The 18,769-nt window shown below is 40.0% G+C and overlaps 1 protein-coding gene across 2 annotated transcripts in view; it reads right to left on the minus strand.

Annotated features, from left to right (window-relative positions):
• Nucleotides 1-18,449, minus strand: part of TBC1D8B (TBC1 domain family member 8B) — a 39,581-nt gene extending 21,132 nt beyond the window's left edge. Inside the window, exons 1-7 of one of the 2 annotated variants that reach the window (XM_040572197.1) lie at nt 18,214-18,449; nt 9,264-9,374; nt 5,404-5,522; nt 4,556-4,781; nt 3,817-4,057; nt 2,132-2,339; nt 365-532 (exon numbers count right to left, since the gene is read on the minus strand). In XM_040572197.1, coding sequence (XP_040428131.1) covers nt 365-532; nt 2,132-2,339; nt 3,817-4,057; nt 4,556-4,781; nt 5,404-5,522; nt 9,264-9,374; nt 18,214-18,343 — 1,203 coding nt within the window. In that variant the 5' untranslated portion in view covers nt 18,344-18,449. The remainder of the gene's footprint in view (nt 1-364; nt 533-2,131; nt 2,340-3,816; nt 4,058-4,555; nt 4,782-5,403; nt 5,523-9,263; nt 9,375-18,213) is intronic. The other variant, XM_040572198.1, reaches the window with a different exon arrangement.
• Nucleotides 18,450-18,769: the final 320 nt, after the last annotated feature.

The following is an 18,769-nucleotide window of genomic DNA, read 5'->3' on the forward strand; positions in this document are numbered from 1 at the left end:
TCACATCCAGAAGCATGCTTACAATTATTCCATCATCTTTCTGACTCAAAGAGTCAGCTGACAAAAACACAGCTAAACACATTTTTATATCACTCTTTATATCAGACTTTTTTTTATATCAGACTTTAATGTGAAGGGTCTGAAGGCAAGAAATGGGAACATGATTTAAAAAAATAGAAAGAGACATAACCTGTAATCTAGAGGTGAAGCAGATATTGTTGCTCCTTTTGTGTCTAGATTCAGACTAAAAGTGTATGGCATTACACCACAAAACACTGACAACAATATGTAAACTATTTGTAAGACTAGAAAACCTAATTCCTAGGAACAGGTAATAAGAAATTAGAATTAGCTGAACAGTTACCTCTGTACTTATGATATGCTGTGGATTTGAAGTTGCATTGCATTTGATTTGGAGCTTTGTGACAAGTTGTTCGAAATCTTTAACCTCAGTAAAACGAAAAGCTCTTTTTCCTTTGGTACTAATGCTGACTCCTCTGTTGGCTGGATCAGCCTTATCCACCCCTATGACCTACGGAGGCAAGGATATATTAATTATGCAACTCATCTCAAAAAATTGCTTCTAGAAAAAAAGAAAAAATTAAAAAGAAAAAAATTAAAAAGATACGTGTACATGAAACAGTAGTATGACAACAGTAGCACCACACAGACAGAATTAGTCATGCAAGTAACTTACTACTTAACAGCTCAGTGGTTTGGAGCTATTTTAATACAAGGCAATAGGATCTGTGATAGTTTTTCTACAGAGTACCAAAAAAAAAAGCTTTGAAAAGGTTTTCTCAGCTGTAAGCATGCAATGTATCTGAATATCTTTCCTCCTTCTACCTGCTGGAGCTATTTTTTTTCTTACCATCCAAAAACAGACAAAACATGGCTCTTGCAAGTAATCAAACGAATCAAGTTTCACAAGAAGGAATTTCCACTGAGAATATCCTTTCAACGACAGCTGTCATAACATGACAGTTGGAGCTGCTTTTAATTGCCACGATGGAACAGTTGCAGACTAGAGCAGTTAATACACTTTAATAATGCACGTTCTTACAAGACAATAGTGAATAGCTGGAGTGGCTGTCAGTGCTGATGCTTTTACATTGTTGAAAGCAAAGAATGAAAGACTGCTGAAACAAAACAACTCTGCAGTACCTGACAATCTGCATGAGAGCATTTAGAGTCAGCTCCTTTAACACAGTCTCTTCTGTTTTTTCACAGCTTATAGAAGTCACTATTGTTTCCAAGACTATTTACAGAAGATCAAATAAAGTCCCTTATCTGGGTGGGGAACACCAAATGCACTGCTGAAATCAGCTCAGTTCACTGCACTGTGAGGTGTTTTACATTGGCAGTATGTACAGAGTATACAGAGCAATTACAGAGCCTGGTTAATTTTTAAGCTATTGTATTACAAGTCCAGGTGCTGCTGAAAAGCTTCCAACACCGACAGACTGAAATGTGGTAATCACATGAAATGTCCCAGATCACATGAAGTTAGCACAGGGATGAAGAAGGGTTTTTTTCTCCCAGACTTTATTCCAGTCTAGCTACAGTACTCTACAGAACTCTTGAATGCTGTGCCCTTGACAATATGGTCCTTATTCAGTCTGTTGAGACTACCAGCTGTAATGGCATTGATATTTGCTCACTGAAGACTGTCAATGGATTTTCCTATAGATGTTTGAATAGATGGCACTGCTCGACTACTGCAAAGAGATGAATGGCACCACGGAGCTAAGAAAGTAACATGGCAGAACAATTGTCTTCAAGACCCACCCTCTTCAATCTTTTACTTTCTATCTTGAGAATCTCCCCTTAACTCAATCTCAAGAATTAAGCACGAACTTTTTTGTAAAATAAAAGTATTTAAAAAATTGTATTCTGTATTCTTCTACAGAAATCAGAGTAGTTATGGAAAAGGCAAAAAAGACACAGGGGACAATGCTGGAACAAGAAAGCAGTTCTATAACCAGTATTATTATATGCACTATCCAAGGCAAGGAGAAATTATGACATCATATAAACTAAACAGATTCTAACGAAAATCTGCTAAATTGGCACTAAACTACGCAAATGCAAATCATCTGGTAAAGCAGGCTCTGACTGTAGTTTCCATTACCTCTCTTAATGGAATGATTACACTGCACAGGCTGCCATCCTGGCTAGCAAAGCAGATGTAGTTTTCTGAAATGCACATTTTCCCGTGGGTGTTGTAATGAGTGAAAGGAACCCATAAGAAGCACTCATGAACTTCCTTCAAAGTTTCTTCTTTGGGTAGCCTGAAGAATGCACTAAACTGCTCACTGTGGGCTCGGCTCTCTAGGCCTCTAGATTAAAAAGAAAACGAAAAAAAAAAAAAAGAGGAAAAAAAGAGGAAAAAAAGAAATATATTTAAATGACCTTACAAATAAGAAAGTTAAAATACCTTGGGAAAAGGCTATGTAAGCATCATGCTCTCCCATAATCTGTGGTGTCCATCTGGAGGGCTCGGCATTTTGCCTAAAGAGGCAACAGAGTGTAGGACCAAACCTGTATACACCCACTTAACAAAATACTTAAACGCTTCACTAAATAGGAATAGATTCAAGCATGCTCTTACACAGTGAAGAACTTTCCTGAATCAGGGCCTAAAGATGGTAGAGAAAACAAAAAGAACCAACAACATTATTAGCCTAATCCTCCTCTGTTTCCCAACCCATCAAAATAACCCATTTAAACCTAAAACAAGTTTTTGCTTGACAGAGGGCCAATTAGCTACAAATGTAGCACATGTTGTAGACATCTGCCATGGAAAAATTCTTCACAGATAACTGCAACCACAATCAACATTTTGGTCACAGAGCACCATCTCTCTCCAGCATTGCTACCAAATCGAGGTATCAATTACCCAGGAAATACAACCTAGAACAACTTTTATTTACTATACAATTAAAGACTTGGCTTTTTTTCTTCCTTTCCCTTTTACATTGCAGTTGCAAGGGGCTTTAACTAGCAACAAGTAAAATGGAGTTACTGGAAATCAGATTAAGACCGAAATTTATTAGAATAATGCTTTATCATATTTTCTATTTGTATAGATAACATTTTCAATGAAGTCCCCTTATGTGAATTTAATTTACATAACAATAGACTTGCTTTTCCTGGTTGCTTTTCACAGTAACTAGCAGATCAACATTTCAACATCTGAGTGAGAATATGAATTGAGGAGAAGACAGCATTTGCATCTACAGAAACTAGAACTCAAATCATACAACATGAAATAACCACACATCTTCCTTGAGAAGGAAGGACTCCAACCATCCGGTTATTGACATACACATCTTTTCCGTTGCCTAAAACACTGCCATAAACAAGGAAAGCCATATACCCATCTGTATCTCACTGATTTTATCACCTATATCCTGTAGCAGAAAAGCCATGCAGTTACTATCTACATGTGTATTTAATCATTTGTTCTCCACCTTCTCCTTCCTCATCAGGATTCTTTGTAGAAAATCAAAAATTGAACTGCAGTGTCTATTTCTAGATACTACTAAAATGCCTTTTAAAAACATCAACTACTGTAAACCCTATAGTAGGAGCCCAGTTCTGAAGGTTTGATCAGTTCCTGCCTTCATACAGACTTTTGATACTGCAAAGTAATAAGTTACAACGCCTCACATTACTTTGATCCCAATTTTTAACAAGGCACTTGTTTAAGAGCTTTGCCGACATTTACTTATCTCCCAGAGGCAAGGATTCTCCTCCCATTTGTCTTAAAAAGCACTGGGCCCAGAGCAGACAGGCTACAAGCAATTATATTACCTCTTGGTGATCTGCAGGGGGTCGTGAAGGACGAGGTCATTTTCAAATGTCTCTTTGTCAAAAAGTCTCCTAACAGCATAGTTTGCCAGCTGCTCCATGAGAAGGAATGTTTCATTAATGTGCAAAAACATGGAAAAATAGTGATCTTCCCCACGGAAGCAGACATGAATGCTCTCTGTCAGGATAACATTGGAAGTCTTCTCAAGCTTTGATATTTCATCCCAGGAGATAATAAGTTTTACTGAAAATACAAATACAGGCAGATCTGAGTAACTTCTCTTTAGCTCCTATCTTTCTATTAAACAAAGAAAAGTGGTAGTCAACAACACTAATAAAGTACAATTAAGCAACACAGTTAAATCATAACCCATTTGGAAAGAGCTAAAAATTCGCAAGGCCAAAAAATAAAGATTCCCTTCATAATTCCTATAAAACAATACAATTAGAAAGACTTTCATAGAAATAAAAACATTAAAGACACACCACTCTTTAGTGTGAATCATTCTTTGGTACCTTCTTTGTGAATCTAACAGAGGGGAAAAAAAAGGGACATTTTAAAGTATGTTTCATAAATGTATTTATTTCCCTACAGTATTTATGTTTGTGTTTTTTCTGTTCTGTGATGACATCTACTCACATGGCAAAATAGTTTACTCAGAATATAAGAAAGATTACTCCAAATCTGAAAGATACACAGCAAAACATAAAGGGACTAAGCTTAGCATCCAGGCTTACTTACTTTCTGCTCCCAGCAAAAATGAGTAAAAGCTAAGGAAGTTGGTACTAAGATACAGCCATCCTTGACAAGGCACTCTGCCCTTCCAGTAGCTGCATGAGTAATAGGTAACCAACTTCTCCTGCTCTGGTAATCCAAAACACCTTTCAAACTTCATAAGACCCTCACGAAACTTCTCAGGATCTTCTTCTTTTACAAAAGAACCTTTTCCCTCTTCAGCAATCAAACCCTAAAACAAAAGAACCGGTTACTTTATATGTGTCCACATGGGTGAGTGTCGTACGTGCACCTGCATACATACAATGGAGCATTCTCATATTATACTAAGTTTAAGAACTGCAAAAACAGTCTGAGATTCAAAACACAGGTTATAAATCAAATGTGCTATTTCAGACATATACAATGGGTTTTCCCACACAACTTAGGTACAACGTATACAATCTGAAAAAAAATGTGTTTTCCTTACTTAATCACAAGAATTCCTGAGCTAAACATTTGGTATATGCAAAGTGAAGCACTGTACCTTCTCAAGACAAACCTCCCATATACCTCCTAGGCATTATGAAAATTGTGAAATAATGTATCATCAGTTTCAGACCACTATCTAAAGGCATCTGCTGTATCATTTACCAAAAAGAAATAATCTATGCCCAACAACTTTTCTTAACTGTGGGGCAGATAAACAGTAACAACAGAGCATGCTGAAGCTAACAGCCACATACTTCCCACTCAGACGTATGTAACATTACAGTGCTGTCCTTTGACATTCTACAGGGAACATATTATTTGTGTACATTTAGAGGAAAAAAATACTTAGCCTTCCCCAACTGTGGTGTGTGCCTGTTACTTACTCTTATCTTTCCCTGGACAAAGCTCGTAATATCTTCATTTGAATCAAATACCGATAACGTGTTCATAACATTGTTTTCTAACCAGTCCCAGTGTTCTGTTATCTCTTCTCTGCTGGCTCCTGAAAGAGACAATTAGTATTAACAAAAATTAGAAGATACTTTAATAAGTTTATTCACAATAATAATCAACAGAATACTCAGCGTATTCCAGGTTCACAGAGTAACGTAGATACATGAGTTCAAATCCTAAGTTACAAACCTATCATTGAACTCTTTTGTACAGCAAAAATGTGTATGGTATACATTAAAAATGCCCAGTCATGTTTTTATTTTTCATGCTCTTTATACAGCTGTATTTCTAGCCTTGACATCCAGAGGCATCTCAGCTTTGTCAATGTTTTGTGGCTCAGTGCTGAAGCCTGACTTGGACTGAGAGTTCCTTAGCTCAGCAGTCCCTCAGAGCATCATTAGCACGCTCCCAGTTCAGTAAGTAGGACACTCCCCTAGAAGGTGGGAAACATGAGACCAAATTCATGAGAAAATAAAAATGTGAGCCTCAGCTTAGAGCAGGAAGCTACACTGGTTCCCTGAGAACTTCAAGACTTGGTCTTGCTGTGGTGCAAAAACCCTTCTGACAAGTGTAAGGATGTAAAGCCTGTATCACTGTGACCAGGAGAGTAGCAGAGATTTCTCTTTGGATATATGAAACAACCATTAACACTGCCTACCACAAACAATTACTAGTTAGTTGTGCTCAATATAAGTCATGGTTTTATCTCATTCTCTATCAAGTCACATTTTAATTATATTTCTATCACACTAAAATATAAGCAACCATCATTCAGCAAAGTTGTCATTCTATCTACAGCAAAGTTCTACTTGTGTTGTAACTCCAAATAATGTGATGTTTTCATGCAGTTAAAGGGTTCTACAAGAGGATAGAAGCACAGTTACATCCCAGATGGAAGATTCTGTATCAGGAACCAGGAAAAAAAACTCGATTCATACATGATGAATAATCCTTGAAATATTTTTTTTGCACCTCCAAAATTAGTAGTGTTTTTCTTCTGAACCCTCTGGGACTCCCAACACACAGGAATATGGAATATTTTCTTCCCTGTCATTACATACATGCAAGGGGAGCAGTATCATAAAAAAAATCTGTCATCACTAACCATAAGGAATGTACAAACCATAGCCAAGATAAAATTCAATGTTCCAGGAATATAAATACTGCGTTATCAAACATATGACAGAGAAGCCGACTTTATTATGTTACTTTATTCACTTTACAGTGCTTTTAATCTAGGTTTCAGATGGCAATCGCTTACCATATGTCACTACAATTTCATGGCAAAGAAAAGCCATCTCACCCGAACTTCCCAGAAATAGATTAATGGTTTGCTTCAAATACAAAGGGAAACTCTTACCTACTAGATACTTTTACGATCTGTGAAATATTTATGATAATTCATCTTATTCTTTTCATTTACTCAGATACAAGGTATGGAAGTGGTAACAGGCAATAAAGCAGAGCTTATACTAGTGAAACAACATTTGAGGCCCTGCAAATTCAACACTGTGTCAATTCTTTAGAGACAGGAGGCTCTTTCCACCCCCATCAGATGGTGGGAAACGGAGAAGAAAAGGGACGGAAAGAATTTATATAGGATTGAATAAAGGGATTCTAGAATGTAAGTTGGCTGTTTTATCCTTCACAGGAATGCTCACAAATAAAGCCAGTACAATCGCATACTATCGATACCCCTAAGTAAGAAGACAGAATTAAGTATTTCTATTTTTGCAATTTACTTTGCAAAGACTAATTGAACAATTTTCAGTGGACTCCACAGAATTAAGGCTGCTATGGGAATGAACAGAAATTGTTCTAAATACAGTTAAATAGACTGTGCTACATATGCTGGATTTGCAATCACAAAGAAATGATATAAAGAATAATTAACACAGCAATGAATTTAAAAGCTAATTCTTTTTCTCAGACTACACATGTGGAGCAATTATTTGAGTCAGAACAATAATCAGAGGAACAGATGTGACACAATAAAGATGAAATTTTTTATAAACATTTAAATGCTTTAGGAGCACCATTTCAGACCCTTAACATGTAAAAGCAGGAAAGAAATGTAATCTCTTCAACTTATTCACTTCACAGAAGGAATAACCTGTTTTCTAACACAAAGTACAATTACATTATGTAGCCTTTTGTTCTAAAGTATACTTATGCAGCATAGAATTTATATAAATTCAGTCCTAAAGTGAAGACTACACTTAATATTTTCCCAGGGGCTTACATGATGCTGTTAGAATTCCCTACAGTATATTTCCAATGTACTTATCAAAGTATCTTTTTTAATAGCCTGTCACCATTAGTTCTGACTTCAGAAGAAGTCCTAAATTTTTATTTACTGCCAATTCACAAGCTGTTCAAATTCTATCAACTTTAAAATGCTGCCCCTTTTAAGTGACATGTAATGAATTTTATTAAATTGTTATTAAGCAGTTCTTTCACCAACTACTGCCCTTAGGATAAGTCCTTGCAGAACAGGAACAGATTAGCATTACAGCATGAAATGCGTAAACTACTGAACTACACCTCTAAAAGCAGAAATCTGTATTTCGAAAGTAGCTAACTTTATAAAAAAGATAGGAAAAGGCACAGTTTCTCATTTAAGGTGAAGCAACAAAGATTTATAATAAAAGGATAGCAGCAAAATCCAATAGCATTGCACTTACTAGTAGAATTATATATGTATGTACATGTTTGCAGAAGGGCACCTCCAAATTTTCCTACAAAGCTCATCTTTCACCACAGGCAACTAAAAAGAAGGCCTGGAGACCAGTGAAATCTAAATGGAGTGCTTTGTTTTTTTAAAGAACACAAATAATTTTAAAAAATGAAAGCTAAAAAAATGAATATATATATATATTAACTCCAATTCTATGTATTTTCAGAGTTTTCGATAAGCCTAAGAAATAGATTAATTGTGACATTTACCATCAGATCATATGACTATTTTACTTTCAATGTAAAGACAAGACCATGCTAAGGAAGAAAAAACAATGATGCATGCAAAGAATTAAGAGTCCTCTCAGCTTCTGGAATGAAAGTCTGTCTGGAGACTTACTATTTAAGCAGCCTGTATAAAGAATAAAGACTTTATTCTCAAGGGAAGCTGCAACATTAAAATAAAAAATACACACACTAGCAATAAGGATGCTTTATGAAAAATCACATACTCTGCACTCAAGGTCAATTTTCTTTTCCATTTCCTACTGCTTAATAACATAACATAAAGAGAAAGAACCTCTTGCACTGAGAGCAGCAGATATGAGGAAGAATTCAGCTGCTACCATGACTGGGAACCCGGCTCATTTTTACAAAGATAAAGTGGAAACAAAATCCAGATAAGCTATTCCTGTTATTCATACCTACAGCACACTTAGTACTCCCAAGTGTCAACTTATCCATACCATCCTGAACTGTGCCAAGTTACAGAGCTCCATCGCAGCTTACAAACTGAAAGATTGTGCCTCTGTTATTCTAAGAGAGCACCAAAGCAGTTTCTCGGTACTTCACAGACTGCTGCAGAAAATAGGCAATCTGACACTGTAATACAAAGATACAGTCTGAAAAACTGGAACCATAAACTGCTACCAATCTCTTGTTTGCAATCTCCTGAGCAACACTATATCAATACCAAATACTTTTAAACCATTTAGATGTCACTGGAATGAATAATGATGTGAGAGAATTAACCCAACACAAAAACTGAGACCATTCTTTGTACCTTGATTTTTCACTTTATAAACCCACTTAACCTCTAAACAGTAGTACATACCGCATGCAATGGACCAGTAGACTTGAGAGTCTGGTGTCTGATGCAGGATGCGAAAAGGGGCCACCTTGGATGTAGAATCCAGCACTGCATCTAGCGTTCCCACAAGAAGACCTGTAACATTTAACAAAAACATACACAGCTTGGTGAAACTAAGGTCTTGAAATGCACACTCACCTTCCGTCTCCTTTCTTAGTGAATAGGAGTGCCACCCAAGTGAAGAGTTATTCTCTAATAAATACTGAGAAATTAAGAAACACAAACGAGTAAAGCCAAAGTGCTCCAGGAGGAACCTCGTTGTGAGGTGGTGATACTTTCATCCAGCAAAAGCCATTATAAACACAGCCTGAGGATGAAGAAGGTCTTGAGATGACACCCATGGAAGTAATAGCCATGCAGCATGGTAAACCAGAGAATAACCTGAAAAGGAACGCAGTAGTTCCCAGCCTTTAATAAGCACAAGCAGTAATTGAACTACCTCGTAATTAGTCATTTACTGTTGTTCTGTTTTACAGAGAAAGGAAACAATTCTCAGGAAACCGCAATTCCATTTTGTCCGATTTATAAAAAATCCCACCCATTGTTTTTACACGAGAAAAACCTATCATACTTTCTGTACCTACAGAAGTTTTGCTGCTCATTCCATACTCTACTAGAAGTACTGCCCTACAAAATGCCTGCCGTTCTTTATCAACACTCTATCAGAGGACTCCTACACTCAGTACGGAACACTTAAGATTTCATCCTACCATCCCATGCATGCGTATATTTCATAAGGTACATTATTCCATTATATGTTATAATGCCAGATATAATGGCCATGTCACCTCCTTTCCGCTACAGACTGAATTAGCTCCTATTAAGCCCAGCTCAGATCAAAATATAGTAATTCCATTAATGAGACACGCTTCAACTCTCACGACAAATGAGATACTCTCTTTCAAAAAATTTCCTGAGAAAATGAGTATGTATTTTAGCTTGGCAGCCATTATCATTCTTTCTGCACGGTAATATAAGTGTTAGACAGCTCAGAGACCTTAAAAGTTGATTTTAAATCTAAGGATCAGAGAATTCTAAGAGGAGAAGAAAAATCCATACAGAAAAAAATATAAGCTTTTGGATCCTGATGTTCAAGTAAAACTTCTTTTTGTGAAAATACAAGTGACAAAAAGACAGGCAATATCTTGTGCTTCCTTCCTGTATTTCCTAGGCTTGGCATCCTTCTAGCATAGCTGCCTAAATGGAAAGTTCGAATAAAGCAATGCTGCCAAAGCAATCACACAGAGTCTTTAATCTCCTACAGAAGGACTGAAATGTAAGGCCTACAAGTGAGGCAGCTACCCAAAGAGATGCTGTAAAGTAGATCATGAATGCAGAACCTTTCATCAAGAGTTGCTATTAGGGTAGAGAGCTTGTATGCAAAGTTAGTACATGCCTTTATAGCTCCTCTAGGTACCCTTCCATGGGAACTGAGAGTTATATTTTGATTCAATCTCTAATATACTATGGGAGCATTGGATTTGGATTATTTCAACTGTATTTCTCAAAAGTTATCTCAAAATTTTTAGGCTGGCTTCTACTACCTTTCATTCCACTTTCCTGCCATTAATCCCCTCTCAAGTTATGGGGAGGGTATTAAGGTATATAAGGGAGGGAGGGTATATAAGGTATTAACTGTGGGAATACAAGGAAGCAAACTAAGACAAAACCAAGAGGTCTAGGGCAGCCATCCTCAGAACATGTTTCCTAAGGATTCAGTTTCAGCACAGAGCCTGTGTGACCTACCTCACTGTGGCTATTCAAGTTACAGAATGATTTTCCTTCTCTTAAAAAAAAAAAAAAGTGAATAATAATAAAAAAGCACACAGAAAACCCAAAGGCCAGTAAATTTCATCAAAAATACCACCTTGTAGTATCTGCAGTTCATAGCCTGTAACTTACTGTTGAAAAGTAGCATTTTTTTGTAGTTTCAAACTGAAGTCAGACATTGAATAGATAACATTCAGATCTGTATAAAGAGCTTTGCCTTTCTGAATGAGTCAGAACACTGAGCTCATCTCAAAGATGGCTGTGCTTTAGCAGCTACTTTATCATCTTTTACAATTCTCCTGATTTAATTTTTGTACCAGGGCATTAGTCACCATTTATGAGGTCGATGCAAGTGCTGAGCTTAAGCGAATGCTTACGACAGCGCACCAGACAGCGGCACTCCTCACTGCGCCCGACCAGCTCCCATCTGTTGGAAGGAAGGTTGTTAGATTTGGACACAAGCAGCTGCACCAGGCTGGGACTGGTCATTTCAACAGGTACGCTAGTCAGTGCTGCTTTGTCCATGATACAGATCGCAGGTTTGTGCTTCAGCTGATAACTACTCAGTACATTATGAGCTAATTTCACCGCTATGGTCACTGGCATAAATGTAAGGAATCGGCAGTTCCATCTTCTTACCCTAGCCCTGAATGTGCTCTAACTACGAGCTGTGAACTTTTCTGAATACTGTACTGTCAGTCAGGGTTTCCATAACTGCAAGCTGTTGGGTAGTAAGCATCATAGGAAGCACTCTCTTTTATTGCAATTTCCTGTGGGAAATCAAGAACCACGTTCACCCAGGCAAGCATGACCAATGCTGAGCGGTTTGCTGGCACCCTGCTGACCCCATTCACATCAGCTTGCTGAAAAATGAGTCATTTCCAGGGTTGCAGACAAGGAAAGATTTAAAAGTCACCTGTACAATGACAAGGATATTAATTGTAACATAAAGGAACAGAGAACAAGAGAATCAGCAACTGCTCAGCCCAGATACTAGCATTATCTCCATGATGGATGCAAGGGGAAAAATCAGGCCCTATTTGCCAATTCCTTGCTAATGAAATGCAGCATACATTGTTCTCAAACAAACAGTTTTAGGGACAACCTTCAGAAGGTCATCTACTCCCACCTCTGCTCTAAGCTCGACCCGCAGTGTCTAGTGGTGATTTCACTCAAATCATCCTCTAGCCTCACGCAGGGAATGACTTCAGCTATCGATATAAAAGGTGATGCACATTCACAAGGAGAAAAGGTTCTGCTTTCGGAAAACATTTTCAATTTCAGAGTTACTTGGGTAAAACCATTACAAAATAGCCTGGATACTTAAATAAATGGAGTAAAACACCCTACAAAATAATAAAAAAGGGCAAGGAAAATAGAATAGCTTTGAAATATGGAAGCATCCCTTTCAAAAGTTTCTCTAACACTCAGTTGACAGCATATGAACATTAGCTGATAGAATATCAGCAAATAGAGTGAGTCTCGGTAGTCCAAAGCAAACCTTCAGAGCTGAGTGCAGATGGTTCAGTGGTACAATGAAGCAACGTACCAGAGCAGCAGCTCACGCAGCCTGCTTCCTACTATTTTCCCGCAGAGACATGCACCAAAACATATTAGCAATGAATTCTGCTCTCAGTTGTACCAATTTATGGCAATAAAGATAATATATATGAAAATAACTGGCTGGCACTTTGCAGTTTGGGAGCAACACTGCCTTGTTCTTCCGTATTTATTTCACCAAGTACATCAAGAGAGTACTACTGTTTGCTTTTCCTAAATAGAGTGCTATTGTTCTGAAGCAAAGTTAGCACAAGCCTGTTTTCTCCTCTGTCGCCTAACAGCACCTCTGAGGTCAATAATTAATGATATTAAAAGTGGATCAGCCCATCTCCTGATTTACTACATTACTAGTGTTACTGGACATAAAATATTTATATGAGTAGGAGTTCCTTACAAACAGAGATACTCTGTTAGCACAACAGTGGCCAGCCCCATATCCTTAAGGACATGGAACAGCAGACACTTCCACGCACTGCCAAGTACTCACTCTTAAGTTTATTTACATCAACATAAAAAGGAGAAATGCTAGAAGTTGAGGAGGATGTCTGCACGATCCTGAGGTACCCGAACGGACTCGGTGCAACCCTGCAAGGACACCTTACAGCACGGAAGCCTGAAGCAACCTTAACAGGGTTTTAAACAGCCACCTCCTGAAAACTAAAGTCTGTACGTTTAGAATAAAAACAAACACGAATAAAAATCAATGAACTTTACAGGATTTTTAATGTTGTTTTTGTATCACAAAGTCAACCTGTTAATAACTTGTGAATTAAATAGGAAAATAGAACTTGAAGGCAATGCAATACCTAGACACAGCTGCAAGGAGTAATATCAACAGGAAATATACTAACTATGTGAAATATACAGATTTACTACAAAACCTATATCCACTGCCCAAATATGTGACGATGAATTCAAGTATGCCAACCGCAATTTAAGCGGACTCTATTCTTCAAGAAATCCCTCTTAAAAAACAGAAAGTGCAGATCTGTAGAAACCAAAGCTTTCACAGGAGCACAGCACACCTTCTGTAACATCCCCAGTATCGGGGAAAAATACACATCAGGAGTGAGCTGTTGTCAAACTACAGCACAGGAGACCCAAACTGCAAAACCCTACTACTAGAAATACTTGTTTACAAAAGAAGGATAAAGCTTCATTCCAGGGTGGCAAACAGAGCACTTTGGCTCAGAAAATAAATAAGTAAAGGTCCAGCTTTCGCTAAACAAACTAAGATACAAATATAAGCCATGAAAAGCCATTGACTTGATATATTTGATTTAAAACACATGAATGCCAACTTGAAGACCTTTTTTCCCATCTCTTAAAATTAAGCACAGAATTATCTTTTTTTTTTTTTTAATTTTATTTCCCAAAGGAACTTGGTCTCATGACCAAGAAACCTCAGCTTAATGCAATGCTGAGCATGGGCTGAGATACAAATGTTCTTAGGTAATTGAGATGTAGAACAGGTTAGTTTAAGCCTGCAGTGAAAAAGATTTCATCTCTGTTTACAATAACTCACGTACATTACAGTCAGTGGATGGCTCAGGTAAAACAACGGTAACTCATTAAACTAAGGTGTGTATTCAAGATCATATGTAAAAGTACTCGTGGCAATGGATATCCCTGAGAGCAGGGAAATTAGAAGCACAACTCTGAAAAAAGTAAGCATCAGTCTCCTTGGGAGGTACGGAGAAAAGCCTGACAGATGCCAAAGCTCCTCTTCTTTGCTTCTGTACGGTTAAAAGGCTGTACAACATGGATACGAATTCAATACACAATCACAGCTAAATACAGAGCTGAGAAAAATCTCCTGCAATGTTCAAACAGGTCAGCACCTTCCGCAGGGGCCAAGCAGAGGAGATGAACTTTAGCAACAGCCCTTTGCTCTCGAGCCCAGTGGGGAGCACCAGTTTTGCCTCTCCAGGCTCAGAGCCAACCCCTCCACTCTGCAGCAAGCCACAGCACCTCCCGTAACTGCTGGTAGTCTGACTTGACACTTCCAAGGGTGCTTGCTCCTGTGGCCCCAGGGTGTGCTTGCTCCTCTAATTCGGAAAGTGAAAGTACTTGGGAAGTGACCAGAGTACACGCTGATCATTTTGCCACATGCCATCCCCGGATGTAAAAATGCTCCATGACACAGTGGTATTATTTGTCTTGCAAAATATACGCACTGAAAAATAATCTTTGCTACAGCTGCTGAAAAGAAAAACGCAGCATAGATCATTCCAGATCTTTATTCATCTAGCAAGTTTTCCTTTCAATTCCTATCAGACTGGAAAACCCGCAGCAAGCAAGCCAAACCGAAAGCTCCAGTCTGCTAAAACACCAGCAGGTATAAATGATTTCTACCATTTATTCTACTACTGTATACTTAGTGGTTCCACAGCACAGAGCTTTAAGTTCTGAAAAGCAAACACCTTTGCTGCGTACCAAGTCTGCTTACAGTAAAAGTTTCCTCTCCCATCCTACCGTTCCTACCAAAATGAATTTCTGTAACATCACCAGGTACTTTTTTACATTGGTCCAAGAAGAAATTCTCTTGGAGACAAGGTCCTTGCCACTGATACCCACTACTCATAACGCTTTCACATAGCTCCTTTTGCCAGATACCAGATAAAGAAAGTTTCCCCAGAACACATACACAAGTCTAGCTCTGCCTCCCCTTCCTCCAAACTCCTACGCCTGCAAATTAGCTAGCAATGATGCAGACAACAAGCTACATCCTTTAAAAAGCAAGAATATCAGCAGGGGAATTCTACAGATTCAGGATGGCAATAATTGTTCCAGGAAAACTAGGACTTTTTCCTACATTTGGGATCCCACTTTCTTCAAGCACAGCATGAACAGCAAGCAGGGAAGATCAGTTCCAGCCACGTACTTTATTGACAGGTGTCTTTCCTCTCACAGCTGTTTTACTCTGAAGCAGAAAAGGGAAAGTTAAAGCAATGGAAGCAGAAAACAAATCATTTGTTTTCTGATATTTCAGTGAAAGATCAGTACTTTGTGACATCAAATACCCATTTATATAATTACTCCAGGAATACCTGTCTTCTAAGTAAGGTCCTGTTTAAGCTATAACCAAAATAATGTCTTTATGACCAACATGCCTAATCTCTTTAGACCTCGCTTACAGCACGTGCATTCACAACAGTTTTTTTTTCCCTCTTAACTGTGCTTCAGCACACAAACCATTTTGTCTAACCGCATTCTTTCCAATACACTCCAGCAAACCTGAGCAGATCTCCCATGGTGGCTCTGCAGAAAACAGAAGGAGCAGAGGACACGGCCATGCTGCCAGACATACAACAACAGATTTTGTGACAGTCTGCAGGCTGAGCTATCAGGAAATAGAACCAGCCAAACAGGTTACAATATCTGTATCCTTAGGTGAGGTCTATGAAAGAAAAGAGAATGAAATGGAAAACTAAGCAGGTACGTAACAGCAGAGAGAGACAAGGCTAAGCAAAAACAGCACAAAGCACCTCCATCCATTTCTATCCACACTAGCCAACTAGTAACTATGTTGTGTGTAGAGACGGGTCTCAGAGCTGTCACCGAGGGATTACAAACTGGCCCTGCTGTGTCAGTGCAGAAGGGTCATACAAACAAGTCCACGTGTGGTTTCCTTTATAAACCTAGGTCAGCACAGCAAATCCCAGCCTTCCTTCAGGTAAGTGTCTCTGCTGCTGTCTTTCTATGTTTGGTCTGCACCTGCTTTTGGTTGCTTCCGCAGTACTTGCTCCTTCCCTCCTCAAAGCCCTCCCCACCAAGCATACTCCTGTATTGCTGGGATCCCTTTCAGCTGCCTCCTCAGCCAGTCCCATTGCTGCTGCTCAAACCCCGCAGCAGGTCTCACCTTTCTTCCCACCCCAAGGATGAGGCACGGCCCCTCCACTCCTGCAAGACTTCTACCTGCACTGCTGCCGCCTCCTTCACTGGGAACCCCCTGCCCCTCCGGCTGCTGGGCACCTCCACTCTTCCATCACACCTGCTGGAAAACGCTGCTCGGGAGAGCCAGAAAAAGGCTTCACTTGGCACATCCAAGATGATCTCATAAGATAATAGCTGTTCATTGGTGTTTTCCTGCTAAAGCAAGCGCTAACTTTCTTGAGTAACATACAGCAATACAAAATTAAAACCTGACATAGCAAGTTGTGCTAGTTTATACCTAGAAGGCTTGAATATTTTTATACCTGCAAACACAAATCTAACTACATTATTTTCCAATTCTCTTGTTAGTCTTTCTTATTTATAATTTTAATTCAATAACATCTTATTTTTGTATTTGTCCACTGAAAAAACATGTACAGATGAAATCTGAACGAACCTCAAATAATGAGAGAAGTTATAGAAATACAACGTGCAACACCACACGGGAAGGCACCCTACAGGAACTTTCATTCAAGTGTTTTTCCATGCTATCAAATGCCATCAAGGACAGAAAATAAGCAGAAGTCTCACCTTCAACAAAAGCAAAAGGGTAATAGGAGGCCCCAGCTGTTTGCCAGCTGCAAGTCTACAAGGATGTTTTTAAACGAACACCTGACTCTAGGTCTCGTTCCATTTTCGTCACAGTTCTTACACAAATTTTATCACACGGCCAGACAACCTTTGTACTGACTCATCTGGCTGTGGTTTCCAGACACCAGGCCAGAGAATGGCCAGTCTAACCTGATGACCACAAGTCTTCCAAGGTTGAAAAATATGACCCCTGGTTCTAAGTCAAAGCCTGACATTATCTGGAATATCATGATATCCCTAGAAGGGAACCTGGAATTTTGCAGCGATTTCTTTTTACATTTTCCCTGTTCCCTGCAAGTGGTTCAGATACCAACGAGGAATGCCCTTCCTCCAGCCGGGAGGGCTATTTCTACATAGGAAATTCCATCAGCCAGACAATCTGATGTTGTTGTTTTTTTCTGTTGGGCAGAATAAACCAATGTTTCGACAAGACAATTATGCCTTATGTTTAATACACCTTACACTATGATGACACAGTTAGAGAGAGCCTAGAAAACCCAGAGATGCAACTCACTCAAAACATTCAGGAACCATACCCCAACTTTACCCTGCTCCCTGGGGCATTTCTCCTTGAAAGGGGCGATGACTGACACCACCAGACCAGGAAGGAGTCAGTTCTGGCCTGAACAGCTCCCTCACGACAGAGGACTCAGTGACGGCCAGGGTCCCTGCAGCACGTTACAAGCCACACAGACGATAATTAAAAACAGAAACTCTGGTCCATACCTTTAGTTCTCATGAAACAAAGTTTATTATACTGGTGTCAGTGCCCTGTCAGTTTCTGGGTCAGCTGCTCCTGAGACACTCCATCACAGCACACGCTTATTTTTTTGAAATTTATTTTTCAAATGCGAGCCCAGAAGCACCCAAGCAGGAGCTCGCTTCCAGCAGCCTCACAGGCAGATCTGCCGGCCCCTCTGCAGAGCTGCCAGCACGGGGGGCACCCAGGAGACCCCGCACCGAGCCCCAGGCACTTCGCCCACCCTTCCCTCCCCCTTTTTTCCCCTTCCCCTCCCCACAGGACGCCCCCCAGCCGCCCCCCTTTGCAGGGCAGTACCTGCCAGCCCGCCGCCGCCCTCCTCGCCGTAGCCCCGCCGCCTCTGCAGCACGAAGTACTGGTTGGAGCGCTCCAGCACCCACAGCTTGAGGGCGTTTTTCAGCAGCACCTCCTCGGGCTTCAGCCACATCTCGGCGGCCCCTCACTGCACCCCCCCGCCGCCGCCGCCGCCCATGCCCGCCGCCACCGCCCCGGCCTCCCGCTCCCACGTCCACAGCCCGGCTGCCAAGCGCCGCCGCCGCTCCCGAGGCATGCTGGGAGTTGTAGTCATCGCGGCAGCCCCGCCGCCCAGCGACGGCGACTGAGGGACTACAACTCCCGTCGGGCCTTGCGTGGCCGCCCGCCTCCTCGGCTGCTGTGGCGGCAGCCTGACGGGCCGTTAGGGCGGTTGGAGGGAGGGCGGCGGCGACTCTCCGAACGGGACCGACGGTCGTCCCCCTGCGGTCTTCACAAAGGGATTTTTCTTTTATTTCCCTTACACCATCCAAAGAAGTCCATTTGAAATGTTGGCCCAACATTCATCACCAAAGAACGTGGCTTGTTATTTATTTAGTTT

The sequence above is a fragment of the Cygnus olor genome, chromosome 13 (assembly GCF_009769625.2).
Source record: "Cygnus olor isolate bCygOlo1 chromosome 13, bCygOlo1.pri.v2, whole genome shotgun sequence".
In the NCBI taxonomy this organism is placed as follows: Eukaryota; Metazoa; Chordata; class Aves; order Anseriformes; family Anatidae; genus Cygnus; species Cygnus olor.